The sequence below is a fragment of the Sinocyclocheilus rhinocerous genome, unplaced genomic scaffold (genome assembly GCF_001515625.1).
Source record: "Sinocyclocheilus rhinocerous isolate Xijiao unplaced genomic scaffold, SAMN03320098_v1.1 scaffold273, whole genome shotgun sequence".
NCBI lineage: Eukaryota > Metazoa > Chordata > Actinopteri > Cypriniformes > Cyprinidae > Sinocyclocheilus > Sinocyclocheilus rhinocerous.
Window position 1 is genome coordinate 388,941 of NW_015656360.1, and position 17,110 is coordinate 406,050.

The window sequence follows — 17,110 nt, forward strand, 5'->3', positions numbered from 1 at the left end:
GCTTCTAGAGAGCATTTGATTGGACAGAAAGTTTCATGAGAAGCTGAAGTACGATGTGACGTCAAAAAAATCGTTGAGCCGTTTTGGCGGAAGTGACGAACTGCAAGCTTTGAATGCTTATATCTTCTAAATGCGAATTTTGTCACTGTTTTGGAGCACACTGCCTTATAGATAACCTTAAGACTAACATATTGATACTAACACCCAAAAAACTTTAATTTTTATTTCATGGGGACTTTAAGGGCTGATTAAATGTTCAAATAATATGAATAAACCCCACATGCCATAGGGTGCATGTATAGCTCTCCTATATGGTGTGATTGTGTCATATTTAATAGAATTCTATTTGTTTTGTTCATGTGTAGAATACAACACTGAGTTGTACATACTCAGAGGTAGTGTGTATATATATATATATATATATATATAATTGAGAGCAAAAGTACACTTCTACTCTAGATTCCAGTTTCAGCACTTGTTTTTGTCATTTCTACAGCCTAAACGCACAGCGTGATGATATGAGCAGTGATGGAAACCGTGACCCACGTGTGTGAGACAGAGCACATGAGAGACACGATCATTTCGACAGCAACTTGCACTGTAAATACATGATGACTTGGTGTAAGAGGGCAGAGGTGGTGCATTTCACACCCCTGGCCTGAATAGGGAGCTCTCTGCCAAGTGTGAGTCCTCTATCCGCTCTCAGCTCAGGAGCCTAATGCTTGATCTCTAAAATGGAGGGGTTGTGGTCGAGGATAGCCAGGATGATCTTGTCCATGTACTGCCTTAAACGGAAGTTGATCTCCTCTTGTTCTTTCAAAGCTTCAACAAGCTGGAAGGATGGAGAGATTGACCAAATGAGTGACCAAATAATGATGATATGTCTTCATGTAAAGCTAAAGGACATTTAGTAAGTTCTAGATTAGAGCATCTGCTAATGTTTAGCATTCTATGTTTGTGTTTAGTATTTTATGGTTAGCAGTCTAATATTCACTGCCATTATAAAGCTTGGAAGAGCCAGGTGATTTTGAAATAAAACTCAGATTGTATTTGTCTGAAAGAAGAAAGTCATATACACCTAAGATGGCTTGAGGGTGAGTAAATCATGGGGTAATTTTCATTTTTGGGTGAACTATCCCTTTAGGGTACAGAATCGTTCTAATCATCTAAAAACAAATAAATTGTTATTCAAGAACAATATAAAATAATAATGATTAACAGGTGCAAGCATAGGCAGAGTTTCTATTTATAACACGTGCTTGCAGAGTTGATCAATGTAGCCAATCACAGACATATCTGTTGATTTCTGCAACGCAATGGCCAATCAGAGGTGTTTAAGTTAGAATCCACTCAACGCTCGAAACGCTGGAGTTCTTGTGCAGCGCTGAAAATTGCGTGCTCATGAATCCTCTCATTATAACACACGAAGTGTAAACATATGCAGTCCCTCAACGGGACCAGGCATAGCTAGTTAGTGAGGTTCAGTATTCTGCAGGTCTCTGTACACTGTGAATGTTGTTCTCACCTCATCTCTGGAGGCATTGTCTATCTCTGCTGCCAGTGACTGGGCCTTGGTCTGACATGCGAACAGGTTTTTGGCCTCGTAAAGGCTGAGGCTGAGAATCTGTCCATTCAGATCATCGTTCTGGTCTCTGAATTTATGGTTCTCCTGTTAATGATTAAACACATCAGTGTGCACATCATACTAAATGCAAGGAAGTATACAGTATGCATTTATATAATATACAGCAGTGGATCTCACTAGGGGGACTCAGCACACTTCCAAGGGAGCCACAAAATGGCTTAATATGATTTAAAATAAGACTAAACAAGTTTTAAAATACGCTAAAACAGCTCAAATCAAGGCATATTTCCTATTTTAAGTTGTTCTTTTAATAACTCTCATTTTGCTTAAGAACCAGGATTCCCATGGCCTTGGGAAACCAGCTTACTGTATATGAGGGAATTTTAAAAGTATGATGTCCAAACCTGGAAATGTCACAGAAATTTCTCTAATGCATTAATCCCATAATCACAAAAGACTGGAAATATGTCAGTTCACTAGTCATAAAAAGTGTGAATCCTGAAATATATTAAAGTTCTTGAAATGCCTAGAATTGTGGAATGTAATTGCTTTTAATGTAATTAATTTTACATTAAAGGATTAAGGATTTTAATATATTGCCAATCCTAGTTTATGTAAATTAATTAAAAAAACAACTGAAAACAAGCATCTTTGTCATTACAGCAGATATATCTTAGACTACATGAATATTGTCTTGGAGAGTGGAAGACCTTTGAGTCAAAAAGAACCACTGATACACAATATATTACGTATTATTTATAGCAATTCTAATTCATATCCTTATATTAAAATCTGACCATATTCAGTGAATAATGATTTTTTTTTTTAAATATAGTGCATTTAATATAGTGCATAAGCCACTTTTGTGATACTTTCATGTGCTTTTTGGAGCTTGAGAGCTGTTGTAAAGTGTACACAGAAACCGTATAAACAATCATGGACCTGATTGATTTGCAATGATATTGTAAGGTAACATATCACAGACGGCACAATAAGCAATATCTTTCCATTGTACCTGCTTAAGCCGTTTTACTTCGTGCTCCAGTTCAATCTCTCGAGTCTTGGCATTGTACTCGGACAGTCCTGCGGCGTTACGGCCACGGCCGGGCTTCTCAGCCTCCAGTTTAAAGAGTTGTAGGTGCTCCAGTTCACGCCGCAGGTCCTCAATCAGCTACATGCATGTGTGAATTGTGTGAGAGGTCTGGAGATTTGTTTATGTATGTATATAATTCTAATCTGCAATGAAAATGACACTGTGTTACCTCCTGCATGGCCTCTCGCTCCTTCTGAAACTCATGTCTGTTCTGCCAAAGTTTATCCATCATTTTCCTGTACAGATCCATCTCATCCTTCAAACGCAGGCTTGTATCTTCCAGTTTATCAGTCATACGTTGCTTCTCCTGTGCACAAATATACATAGTGAGGATATAGTTGTTGTGTCTAACATCATTATTGTCTCTATAGCGAGACATTAATGATTTAAAATAAAGCCACACCCACATATTTCTCAACATCATCGCTTTAATGACTGCTAACTAAATTTGTAAAATGTTAACCTTACATCAAGTTTTTTGACAACTGGTTATATTTACTTAAGACAACAGAGCATATTTTCATTAATATTGCAAACAGTTTACTTTTGCTTAGAACACCAGCTAATTTATAAATCTCTTGATTACATCTGAATGCTCAGTCTTGTGCCCAAGACACTGTGGCACTAGGGATGCTCCGATCGATCGGCCAGAGATCGGTATCGGCCGATAATCACATTTCATGACTCGATCGGTACTCACTATTAGGCCAATCTCACGAACCGATCGCAATTTGATGACGTCAACGCCTGACCAAGTACATGATTTTAAGCCACAGTCATGTCATCACGGGTGTGGAAATGCTATGACGTGTCGAGAAACAATGAACAATTCGCTATTTGTCGTGCATGTTTTGCATGATGATGAATGGATGGTTCATTTTTAACAGCAGATTCAGTGAAGTTAGAGCTGATCTGCGCCTCACTGCACAAGTCTGCAGCGCGTTACGTCTCCACGGCCACCAGAGCTGATCGCGGTCGCTCTAACGTTAGTCAGTGCTTGTGTTTATCAGCCAGCCGCAGCATGTTTCTTTCTTTTGTAAGTTGGCACAGCATGGAGGACACGAACACACACACACGCGCGAAATCGTCTGCCTCATGAAAAAAAATTGTAGTTAATATTTGCATCATTTATGATTTATTTTATCCACCCGCAAATAATCAGAATGCATTTTAAAGCGGGAGAAACAGAGGTTTCCCCGGTAACAGCTGTACACAAAGCAGGCTGAGCTCACAAACTCTGCTTTATCAGGTATATAACATGAAAGATGAAATGAAAATGACATTGAAAATTTTCTAAAGATAGTCTTCCTTCAGAAATACAGTGATATAAAAACACCCGCGCCTCGTTTTGATTTTTAAATGCGCAGTACGTGCTCATGTTTATTCAACCAAGCCTTTTGGAAAATTGGTCAGTTTTGATATTGTGGCAAGCGCCACAAATAAATAAATGTATGGGAAACACATCCCACAGCACAACCACCTGAGCCCAACTTCAGTCTACTCATCACCTTAACTTTAACTGCGTTTGTAGCCGGTGCCATAGCCAGACTGATAAACAAACACTGACCGGAACTTCGGGCTGGGCAAGGCGCGTGCGCCCGATGAAACCGTCTATAAAGCTTGAAGCATCAGAATCGGCATCGGTATCGGCCGATCACCATGACAAGAAATCGGTACTCAGTATCGGCTGCAAAAATCCTGATCGGAGCATCCCTATGTGGCACTGATATACTGATATATGCTAGACAAAATAATAAATATACCCAAAAATGAAAATTACTCACCCATGTCATTTCAAATGTATATGACTTTCTTTTTTCAATTAAAGATTTTTAGTAAAATAATCCATATGAGTCCGTATCATGCAAGTGGATGGGACCCTCAAAGTTGATGCTTCAAAAACCACACCTTTATTTCTGAGAGTGTATGGATTTAATGTGTCAACTTTGAGGGTCCCATCCACATGCATTTTATGGACTCACAGAGACGGGTTATTTTTTTTTTAAATCTTCATTTGTGTTTTACAGAAGAAAGAAAGTCAAATACATCTAGGATGGCATGAGGGTGAGTAAATGATGATAGAATTGGAGTACCGATTTAAGGCATTTTAGAGATACTATTAATATTTCTTGTGAAGCTGCTTTGAAACAATGTAAAAAAAACACTATACCAATAAATTTGGCTTGATTTGACTCGAGTAAAAAAATCAAGTTCACTTGGCAGCCATTTCTGGACCTCATGCAGCTGTTTTTTAGGTAGGCAAAACTAGGCAATAGGTATACAAGTACGTCTCTCATCCACTTGAACAAACTTTGAAAACTTTGTGTCACCTGTGTATTTAATGTTTCATTGCATTTCAAATCAGCAATAAAATCTGATAACAATTTCACCATAAATGTAGCTTCTTTAGATGATTTGAAACAAAAAAAAAATGCATTTTTCAGCCTAGTCCACAAGAGGACCTTTAATTTTTTAGCTATATCAGACAGTGACCTAGTTTTTTTAGCTTTATGGAAAAGCTACAGCATCAAGTCGTGCAGTTGCTCAACAAGGTTTCATTCCATCTCAGAGATCAAAGCCTCACAAGCTCTGCGTCTAATACAGGGCTGCTAATGTCATGCAGGCAGGGGCTTTCACACTCATTACACTAGCTAATGCAAGCAGCATGAAAGAGTGTGCCGTTAACACTGACAAGCTCCAGGGATTTCTCTGCCTGCTGAAATGTGTTAAAAGATGCTTCAGTGAGGTCAGAAGTGATGGTGTGAAAATGGATGTCTGAACGTGTCGGTGAGTGTTTGGTGCAAGATAGCAAGTAAAATCTTTTAATTGTTAAACAAACCATTTGACGCATAACCTGATGAGCTGATGTATGATGTGGGTCATGTGCTTGTGGTGATGGTCAAGGGATTTTTACTCAAGAGCTTGAGATTTGATGCATATCTGACCTGGTCCAATTTTTCAGTTTGAGACTTGAGTCTGCACACATTCACTTTCATCTCTGCGTTCTCTTCTTCCAGCTGCTGGACCCTATGGGGAGAAATTATCCATTATAAAGTAGTACGCCACACACTGCTCTTCTAACATGGTGTTTTAAGGTCTTGACACCTCCACATGACTCATATACATGTTTTTTTTTTTTTAGTTTTCTGATAGGAGATGTACCTGTTACTAAGCAGTTCAATCTCAGTGCTCTTGTCTCTCTCCATCTTACTGTAGGCCTCTCTGTGTCTCTTCAGCTCCTCCTCTAAACATTGTTCTGCATGTGCCTCTTGATCTTTGATCTGCTCGTCCAGCTCATGTACCCTGATGGGTAAACATGTACAAACACATATAGACATAAGAAAACATATAGTACATACGCATACGGCTCTTATGCTCACCAAGGCTGCATTTATGTGATCAAAAGAGTAATAGAGTATAAACAGTAATACTGTAAAATATCATTACAATTTAAAATAACCGTTTTTTAATTTAATATATTTTAAAACCTAATATATTCCTGTGATGGCAAAGCTGACTTTTCAGCATCATTACTCCAGTCTTCAGTGTCACATGATCCTTCAGAAATCATTTTAATATGCTGATTTGATGATCAAGAGACATTTCTTAATATTATTATTATTAATGTTAAAACAGTTGTGTTGCTCCATATTTTTGTAGAAACCGTGATGCGTTATCAAGACTGATGAATAGAAAATATATTAGCAGCAAAATAACAGCATTTATTACTTTTGTAACATTATAAATGTCTTTACTCTAATTCTAGATCAATTAAATTGATTCTTGGTGAATAAAAATATTAATTTGTTTCCAAAAAAGTCTTATTGACCTCAAACTTTTGAATAGGATTATAATTACAAATGAAGTAATAAATAATAAATTATCCATGTACATAATTACAATAAATTTATCAGTATGCTCTTTATACTGTACTGTGTCTGTAACTAATAGTCAGATCTCTTTACCTATGAACTAGTTGTGTGTTTTCCTGTTTAAGTTTGGATTTCAGATCTCCATTGGCCAGACTGTCGTTCTCAAGCTCTGTTATCTTCTTTTCCAAATAACTCACCTGCAGTAGAATTACATTCACAGGAAAACAGCATTATTATAGTGGCCTTAAAATGTATATCTAAAAAAACATTATTTGAATTTTATGCATTAAGCCTAAACAATAAACAGGGTCTTCAGTGACACATTATTATGTTTCCAGGACCTTCTCAGTGATGTCAATGTCACAGGAGTCGATGCTGTCTCTGAACAGGTCCTCTGTGCTGCCTTGACTGCTGCTGAAGTTACTGTGGTGGAAGAGCTGACTGTGGGACACACAGAGAAACAGAGAATTAGAAAATGGAACTAGAGTTACTAATCATTCTCCTGTCTAACCAGTTAGTGACTTACGCTGCATCCAAAATTGAATACTGCCATACTATATAGTAGGCGAAAAATGTATGCGAAAAGAGTAGTACAGTATGTCCGAATTGACAGTATTTGGAAAAAAGACTGACATTGTGTGCATTCGATGGACACTTTACTATCCCATGAGGCCATGGGAGAGGACTTATGAATGGCAGCGGAGTGACAAAACTGATGCTGGTAAGTCACATGACAGTAACACATGGCGGATGTAGTATGTCCAAATTTCATTCATACTACCCATATTAATGCTATACTTTTTAACAGTCAAAAAGTAAGTTCAAAGTCAAATGCAGTACCTACTCAGTATGCGATTTCAGACACACTAACAGTCAGGCAATGGGTATTAAGCCAGCGCTTTGTAATCTCATATTCTACAGATCTTGTGAAAATAACAAAGATTAGAGACTTACCGACCAAATGCTGTACTGGAAATTTTCCTGTTTGGGCTGTAAAAAGAAATGGAAAAAGATCCCTGTATTAGAAAACAATATTCATAAAAAATTATATAATACCATGCAGAAAGTCCAGTTTAATGGATATCTATAGACAGATAGACAGGCTATAATTTATCTTCCTTAGTGCAACCCTTCAATCTGCAATTTCGTTTATTCAATTCTACTAAGCAGTTTTGTTTAGAGCCTAATTACTATTTCACTATTGCCCCAAGTGGCCAAGATCATGTACTGCAGTCAGACTGTCCTAGGTCATGAGATTACACTGATAATCAGACAGCTCTGGAGGACCTCAGTAAAAATAGAATACCTGCACTCTAATTATAAACCTCTGCCTGGGTTTATGTAACTGTGTGGCCCACGTCACTCTTAAAACCCCTTCTCTCATTACATCACAAAGATCTGAACTCAAAGCAGCTCTCCTGTCCTCATATCCAGCCCAGCACTGACAAAACACATTTAACTACAACAACAATAATAAATAACAGTCGCACATAGTTCTTCATGACCCGTCAAGACCTGTTAAAGGTGGCTTTTGAAGGCTTTTACACTTAACAGTGATTCAACAGCAGATCTCTGAACTGTAGACAAACAGACAGATGGATAGATATAGATAGATAGATAGATAGATAGATAGATAGATAGATAGATACATAGATAGATACATACATAGATACATAGAGATACACAATACTTATTAATACAATAACCCAAATGTTTGCTGATCATTATAGAGCAGTTCATATGGGTGCCAATCATGTTTTGCATGAATGCATTTTAACTTCAGCAGAGTATGCAGTGGAGGATTTGGACAAAAATGCCAGAGGATTAATAGCCAAAGGCCACAGAATGCCACAGAATGCCACATGATCCCACTTCCCCATCTCACCTATTCAGCCTGAGAAAAGGAAATTACACAGCTCTTTCTGAACAGCCTCTCTTGTTCAGTTCCAAAAGGTAGCCACTTGATTATGCTGCCCCCTAACATACCTTATTTTATTATAATTTATAATAATAAAAATGTACAGGCAATCCCAGAATCCAATACATCGAGCTCAGTAAAAATATTACTGTATTTCATTCAGTTCTGAAAAGTATAAATAAAAACAGTTCAGTGTTATTAGCGTCATGCTAACCTCAAACTCTATGGAGTTCAACAGTCGGATTCTAGGATTCTCATTAATTTTCTCTAGAGCAGAACTGATTTTGAATGATAACTTACAGTATAAACCTTTATAAACAGACCTACTCTGAGCTACGAGGTTGTTAATCAATGGTATATGGTTTTGTTGAAGCCATCGGCCCGCATTATGTCAACTTATTTTTTAAACAATTGTGTTCAACAGCAGAATTCCTGGTTAAAAACAACATTATCCATGATTCTGTAAAAAAAATTAAAAAAAAATAAATTCCACAAATCACAAAATCAAAGCAAGCAAATCATGCCCAAAGAACTCTTTAGTACCTACATGCAAATGTCAGTTTCCCTACCCACTCAAACTACTTAAATATTTGCATACATACTATGCATATTTTATAAATGTAAATTATGTTGTCTCTCTGTGTATAATCAACATCTTTAAATCAACAGTTTTATATTTCTTCATCATTTCAATTTGATTATATCATTTGCACTTCTTCATGGGATTGTAGCTCTTTCCTTCACTAAAGCTATTAAGTACAGTATTGCACTGTAGCTTTTTTTTTTAAGATTTCTAAATACTTTTAAATCAAACTTTGTAGTGGAAGTAATTTTACTTTGTAAAACTTTGTGATTGTCCTCATATTTAGCTATTTTGGTTTATACCTCATAACTCTTAAACAAAGACATTTTGAAAATCCCTATTAGAAAAATGAATAGGAAAAATATTTCCGGAACTAAGGACGCTGAAAAAGTGGGCAGGTACTGTTGCACTCTATTAAAGTCAGTTGTGTCTATTGCCTATTTGTTTGCCGTGTCTATACTTCTGAAATAACTCATGTAGTCCCCTGACGGTCAAGATGCTGTCTTAGAAGGCAGCTGTCTATGTACAGTAGGAAGTATGTAGTGAGGCAGCTCACTAGGTTTTAAAGGGGTCATATGATGTTGCTAAAAAGAACATTATTTTGTGTATTTGGTGTAATGAAATGTGTTTATGCGGTTTAAGGTTCAAAAAACACATTATTTTCCACATACTGTACATTATTGTTTCTAATGTCTCGGTGTGTCAGCAGCAGAGGTGGAAACCTCATAATCCCATGATGCTTTAAATCTTGATTCAGATGAAAGATTGCAGTGTCGTTCTCCTGAAGTGCCAAATTTGTTAGGTGTCCACATAATACTAAAAGGATTATTTCAGCAGTTTTCATCAAATTCCACCACACACACCCACTTAAACACCCCAGGCTTTTCTTGAGGGGCTCAGTTTTCCCTCACTGTCTGATAACATTCACAAAGATTAGTAAACCCTTGACTGGAACATTGTTGCTATGGTAACAGCTCCTCTGATGAAACCCATCTCCCGATACAGCTTTTGACAGACCGGGGTGATTAAAGAGACTCATAAAAATATATCTAGCTTTACCTAGAGTGAACTGAGACATAAAGAATCCTCTCAGAAGTGCAGTGCTATGCCATTTAATATGAACTATGGATGCTGCAAAGTTAAGGGCACTAAAGACAGCATTCAGACTGAGACATGGACATGTAACCACTGAATCAGGAAAGACAGGATGCCAGATAAACCTTCCTTATGCATAAAATGGCTCCAGAAAAAAAAAAAACATCATTACAACATAAATATATTTCTAGTTCATTCTTAATATGCACTGCATCAATTAAGAAAATAAATAAATCCAAGATGGCGAAAGAGGCAAGACAAATGTAAATAAATACATGTATATTTCAATCAATACCCAACAACAACAAAAAAAAACATGCAAATAAAAACAGTTGTGTGTAATCAGAAATTGTTTCCCCAATATTTGTGTGATTTGTATATTTTATGCTTATAGAGTGCTGCAGGAATGAGTCCTGAAAAACAGCTAAGAGTTAGTATTTTTGAACTTCGGGTTCCATCATTCTATTTTTTTTTTTTAATGGGTTTTGGTTAATTGTTTGAAATAAGGTCTGTGGTTAACAGAAGCTCAAGATATTTTCACATTTTATTCTACTACATAGAATACATCCGTAATACCCCCCTTTGTGATTTTTTAAGCTTTTATGCGTCTTGAAAAAGGCTGTAGCTAACAAGTGGCTAACTGTGACTAGAGGTTGTCGCAGACATTAAATGTCATCATGGTGAACAGGAAAACTCATCTACTCACTAGTCCATTTTCACAGTCTTGTGTTCTAACTTTTCGCTCTTGCAAACTAACTCAAAATTTTCAACTTGTAGATTTTAAATTAAGACTAAAAGTTTGCGTAAACATTGTGATGGTGATGTCATGCAACCAAGATGTAGTTCATCTATAGCCTAACTTCAGCTTTTTACTTTTGGCGACTGTATTTAGGCTTCATAAAAGTTGAGTTCATTTGTGCAGATTATCTTAATGAAAAAAATGCCTAAGAATCAAAAACTTTTGTTGGTCACATAGCTTATTTTTTGCAATAATCCAAAAGCCAATGGAAAATCCTGAAATTTAGCTGAGGGAAACTGTGTAATGCTACTAAAAATCTGTACATCATCCCTGTAGCAGTCTATTAGAGTAACATGCCATTATCTTAGCAATGTGCTAATATCAAACTCTGTCGTCTCTTACCTGTTAGCTTTGAGGTTCTTGAGTCTGGCCTCTAGATCGTTGAGCAGGTTGACTTTCTTGCAGCACTGGGAGCAGTAAACATCCAGAAGCTCACTGTTGTACAGGTGCCTGATCTTCTGAGGGGTCTGACCAGCACTGGAAACACCATCAAGTGATGATCAATACTGGCAGTAGAAGCGTTCACATTTTACTTGCTCAATATATTTAATAATATAATAAGGTAAGATCAAATTTTGCATCGTTGGAAAATAATTTATAATTATATGTTACTGATTTCATGATAGGATAATTATCTTTGATTCAAGCAGAATCACACAGAACAAACGAGAACAGCTAACAACACAAAACTCAGACTGTATGCCAAAACTATTTCATAATTATTGGCTGTTGTGATTTTATGCTTAACAATGAGACGATTAATGGCTGTCAAAAGCATTAATGCAAGAGAGCGTATTTGTGTCAGAATTATAACTACTATGCATTAAAGGTGCAATAGGCGATTGTCTTCAGAAACATTTTTTGTTATGCTGGTTGAAAGTCTCTTCACATCCCGATAGCAATCATTAAGTTAAGTGGTCTAAATGTATTTGTCTGTATTTATATATTCTGTGGAAGGCGTAGGATCAAGAAATGGTCGTCCAATCAAAACGCTCGGGCCGAGGGTTTTAATATGCTTTCCTACCTGCCTGTCAACGTATGTATTAGCATACCTCTGCGCACCCAGTTCGTGCAGACAGGATACGTCATCAGCGCGTTCACGCACACTGTGCAGACAGAGCGAGGATGGCAGGCAAACATCAACAACCCGATCTTCCTTCCTGGTATTGTAGTACTTTTAAAGATTTCTCACTGGTGAATGACACATGATGTAGCCCAGCGGTTAATCTAGTCCTCGCGCCAGCTCGTTAGAAGTGAGCTACGTGCATGAACTGTGTTCAGATCGCTATGATCCCTACACAGGGTTCATTGCTCCCTACTCCCTGAGCGGGGGAAATCCGTTGAAGTTTACTTCACTTCGGAACATGGGCTGGAATTGGGAACCTGATGTAGCCTATTGTAGTAATGTTGTCTCTGGTCTGTGAGCATAAATGCGTTCAGGGGGCGTGGCTTTGGACGGCGATTGCAGGGAGGGTGGGACGTTCGATTTTTTTTTTTGCATATTTCAGTGCTATCAGGTTAAAGTTAGCATTTTACAAGATCTCCTATTGCACCTTTAATAATATTCTTAGTGACTCTCAAGAAAATATATCTGTCATATTTCAACCTAAAAAAAATATTACATTAAATTTGGAAAATGTGGAAAGATTTTTTATTTTTTTTGCTATTCTCCCTTATTCATCCATGCAATCAAATGAAACAGATCATACAAAATAACACCATATGTCAGTATTTTATGCGAGAGGTGTGTACTAAAGTGAGTTAGTTAACCTGGAGGGCAGAGAGGAGCCCAAGTCAGAGAAACCATTGGTACGCGTGTCATCATCAGGGACGGGGCTGCTGGGAGTGAAGTCCACATCTTCTCCCTCGCCATAGTCCTCAAACTGCTCCTCCACTGAGACTACTGAAGCTGCTGCTGACGACACCATCTGACCACAGCTAAAACCATAGAGACAGGTCGCAGGTCTCACTTTATGTACTCATTCTTACAGTTAACTATTATTTATTTTTTATTTTATTATTAATTTAATTAAACAACAATTATTAAATTAATATTTTAACTAAACTTCTGGCAACATATATTTAGCTTCTTAAGCTCAAATAATGTTAAAACAACAACAATAAAAAAAACAATCATCCATGATGCTGACCTGTTTCCACGTAGAAAGAGTCCACCCAGTCCTTCTTTATCATCATGACGTCCTCCTTCAGAAGATTCAGATCCTGCCCCGCTGTCTCCTGCGCTGTCCATGTCTGACTCCTGCACGTCCCGTCCGACCATTCCTTCCTCATCAGAATACAGCTGGCACTCTGGGTACGGTCGCGTGCACACAATGATCGGGGGTCCCAGACTCCCCTCCCCGTGCTGAAAATACAAGAACTGTTTAGTAAAGTTTGAATATTGCTCAAAAATCCAATGCAAATGCAACATTAAAACTAGACCGGATTACTCTGACTTACTATGTGGTCTCTTCACACACAGAACTTACTGAGGTGAAATAAGCACCTTCTGAATTAAGAAGACCTTTCTCAGAGGGACACATAAGATAATGGGTCAAAGGTTATGGAACCTTTGCTCATTAACCCCAGAAGGCACAAATGACGCCAAGACAGGACAAAGGTCATCATGGTGAACTGGCGTGAAACATTTCAATTGACTAACGAATAGTAAGTCTAACAAAGAGAAGAAAAGGATGAGGATTTAGATTTCATGGCAGAGACAGAAATGGTGCTCTCATTAATTTATAGCAATAATTTATACTGTATTTCTCACTGCTCACTCTCACAAGGTTTCATTTTTGTATATATATTTTTTTTTTTACATTCATTCTGTCCTATAACAAGTGCAGTTCAAAATATTAATTTACTTATTAAAATTCATGTCACATCTCAATGGCAGAAGGACAATGGGAATCAGCTGATGTTGTCCAGTGGCTCATTTGTTATTTGCACAGACAGAGCAGAATAATTATCACACTATGAGAGATTGTTAAATCAATGGTAGGTCTTTATATATGTTTAAATACATATATCTGACACTTTCTGTCTGTCTAATATGAAAGTGTATTTATATTTGCAGGTAGGTTTCTTCAAGCCTTTTGGAGACGTTGCCCCAGTTCTTCTGGATTTAGTCTGTCTCAGTTTTTTCTGATTCTTCATGTCATTCCAGATAGACTGGATGATGGTGAGATCAGATCTGTGTGTGGAGCACTGGCTGTTGTCAGACTCCTTGTGCATACAAAAAAATAATAATTTGCACTGGATTATTACAATTAATGACAAAAGGAATGTTTGGAAATATAAACTGATATTTCCTACTGACACACTACAGCAAAAAATAGAAATAACTGACTTAAAACAATTTTGTGTTAAAATACTAATGGCCTAAGACCTTTGCACAGTAGTTTATATATCTTTAAAATAAATGCCAGTCAGTTTGATATTTAAATAAATAATTGACTTAGGCTCCCTAAGGAACAGGTTTAGACATACATCTAATACTGTAGGGATCTTTACTACACTCTCTATATTACTACTGCTTGATTAGCACAGGAATGTAATAGTCAGTTGCTCTGCTCTTCTTTGATCCCTCGCTCTTTATGTTAAGTCTTTATGCTAAACCATATTTTCCCCTCTTCCTTATTTTAGGTTTCTCTTTTTCTTTACTCAGTAGTATAGAATGCATTTAAAAAATTGTCTTTCATTCAATCGCAAACTCAGCCTTTTCCCAAAAGCATTTAATTCGTATCAGAGTGTATCTCTGAGAGTACAGCAGTGTGCTAATGTGTATCTGAAGTGACCCCTCTCACATTCACACATCAGCGAGCCCGCTACCTTTCTTTGTAGGTCACACACAATTTTCGCTCACTTCTCCACTCGCACCACATGGCAGATTTAAGAAAAGAGACGTACACTAAAACAAAAAATAATTAAAAAACTGATGTAGGATTTTCTCAGAAATTGCTAGTAACTTTTACAAAGCAGTGACACGACATTTTGAACTAAAATGACTGAAGGTATTTTCTTGTACAACATACTCCAATAATCTTTATTTTACAACTTATACTGATTAATCAAATCTGCAGTGTAGAACCAACCTGCAGGATAACTAGCATATATATCTTTATGTCTTTAAACTAGTCTTGTGCATTTATTAAAAAATGCCTTGAAGAAAAAAAGTTTATAGTCTGTCCGGTCTGATCTGAGATTATGCTTACGGAAAGGAAATGTAACGGCCGGCCGCAGGATTGAACATCACAGGTCTAGTCGCAAATCTGAGTAAAACTTTGATTCTTCCCACATGGCTGCATCTTTGGAGATAAGAGCGGAAGAGCAGATTACTGATGACTGATATCTGCATAGTCTTAATGTGAAGCTTTGACAGCATAATAGAGGTTCTCCCTGCTGAGCGGCGACTGGGATGAATGCAGCCCTATCAGATACACTCTGACTGCAGTAATGTAAGAGGAGATGCAGGGGTCTCCTGCAGTGAGAGCCCAGATAAGTGAGCTATAAACTAAGACCCCTTTTGGTCCGTCCCGACCTGAATCTGCCAGCCCGCCTTAGACAGAACTGTCTGGAATGCCTAGACTTAACATTCATTATTTACACTCTTCTACTGACAGACTGCTTTTAATGTTAGGCATGCATTAATACACAAAATTATTCACATCATTTTATAAACCAAAAAATCCTATACACATATATCAGTAGTTATATGTATTTCACTGATGAAAGAAGTTAAAATAATGCTATTATCTTTTCACTCACCATTACTCTGTGTATATCAAAGTGAGTTGATTTTATGTGACTGATTAACTTACAATAAGCGTGATTTGTGGATTATTTATATTATAGACACATTTTCTTTGAAATAAATACCAATGAAGGGCAGCTTCACTTTAATGCAGTTGTTTTAAAATAGAGTTTGACTTTTGATTTTATGTGATTGATTAACTTACAATAAGTGTGATTTGTGGATTATTTATATTATAGACACACATTTTCTTTGAAATAAATACCAATGAAGGGCAGCTTCACTTTAATGCAGTTGTTTTAAAATAGAGTTTGACTGTACTAAATTACAGGTATTAGAATTGTATTTTAATGTTTCGACTTGCTGTTGAAAATCATAGCAGGGCCAGTTTGCAGATTTTGCTCTTTACTGACGTTTAAGGTTAACATGATGGACTAATACTGTCATGTTGCAGTACTCCTGATCCCCCCGTACCTCCAGTGTTTCATGCATTATTGCTGAGTACGGACTAAGTTGCATCAAAACTTAAATACAGCTAAAATACAAAATCTGGGATGTTAAGAGCTAAAATACACCCACCAATGTGTCCACATTGCTTACAGTGGGCTGAGTTGGAGGGATGATCATCATTAAAAAGCCAGTGCCTCTGCTCTGAATATGCAGCCAGGTATCGATTCAAACATGATGCCGAGGCAAAGCCGCTGTATTCTTGCAGAGTGTAAGTGGGATTCCGTCCATGGTTATTGTGTAATCAAACACACTTTTATGTGTCATTATTGGCCAACAGCAATAATAATACTTTTAATAGCCTACTTAGCTAAATGGGACTTTCCAATAATGAAAATTCTGTCATCAAGCGAGTGAATTAAATGAATGAAGTGGTCAGAAAGCACACTACCATGCAAAAGTTTGGGGACCGTTGTTTTTTTTTTAGGGGTGCTCCGATTGATCAGCTACCGATTACTATCTGCCGATTATCACGGTGGGATGTTTGATCGGCGGTCTCTAAAAAGGCCGATCTCAAAAAAACGATCTCAAGCTGATGACGCTGCCATGAGAGGTTTGGCACGACATGCAGTCTCTGTCCAGCGCGGGTGAAATAATTATAATGCTGAAGGTGAGGTACTCACCTTCATATTTCTTCATTAAATAACTAAATAATTTGAAAATCTTGTGTGAGACGTAATTTCACAAACAGCGTGAGTGTATCACCGTGCGCGCGCTCTCTTTCTCTCTCAAAATACGCAAATGGGTTCAAATCACTACATCGCGTCTGTCTGTAAGCGAGCTGCACAGTTGACACAGAAATTGTCACTTGCATAATCGAGGCAGTGTCACATCGTCACTAAAGTTTATAAATTGCATTACTTTTTTAATTCTTGCCAGTGTTTAACCATTCAGCGCTCGCG

The 17,110-nt window shown here is 37.3% G+C and overlaps 1 protein-coding gene across 1 annotated transcript in view; it reads right to left on the reverse strand.

The window, feature by feature from the left end:
* Nucleotides 1–208: 208 nt before the first annotated feature.
* The window catches only part of rab11fip4a (RAB11 family interacting protein 4 (class II) a), a 43,153-nt gene continuing 26,251 nt past the window's right edge, over nucleotides 209–17,110 (reverse strand). The window contains exons 4-15 of the mRNA XM_016527541.1: nucleotides 13,096–13,310; nucleotides 12,716–12,883; nucleotides 11,288–11,422; nucleotides 7,505–7,540; nucleotides 6,892–6,991; nucleotides 6,644–6,747; nucleotides 5,841–5,981; nucleotides 5,624–5,705; nucleotides 2,848–2,985; nucleotides 2,601–2,756; nucleotides 1,526–1,669; nucleotides 209–832 (exon numbers count right to left, since the gene is read on the reverse strand). Of these exons, the coding sequence (XP_016383027.1) occupies nucleotides 716–832; nucleotides 1,526–1,669; nucleotides 2,601–2,756; nucleotides 2,848–2,985; nucleotides 5,624–5,705; nucleotides 5,841–5,981; nucleotides 6,644–6,747; nucleotides 6,892–6,991; nucleotides 7,505–7,540; nucleotides 11,288–11,422; nucleotides 12,716–12,883; nucleotides 13,096–13,310 (1,536 nt within the window). The 3' untranslated portion in view covers nucleotides 209–715. The remainder of the gene's footprint in view (nucleotides 833–1,525; nucleotides 1,670–2,600; nucleotides 2,757–2,847; nucleotides 2,986–5,623; nucleotides 5,706–5,840; nucleotides 5,982–6,643; nucleotides 6,748–6,891; nucleotides 6,992–7,504; nucleotides 7,541–11,287; nucleotides 11,423–12,715; nucleotides 12,884–13,095; nucleotides 13,311–17,110) is intronic.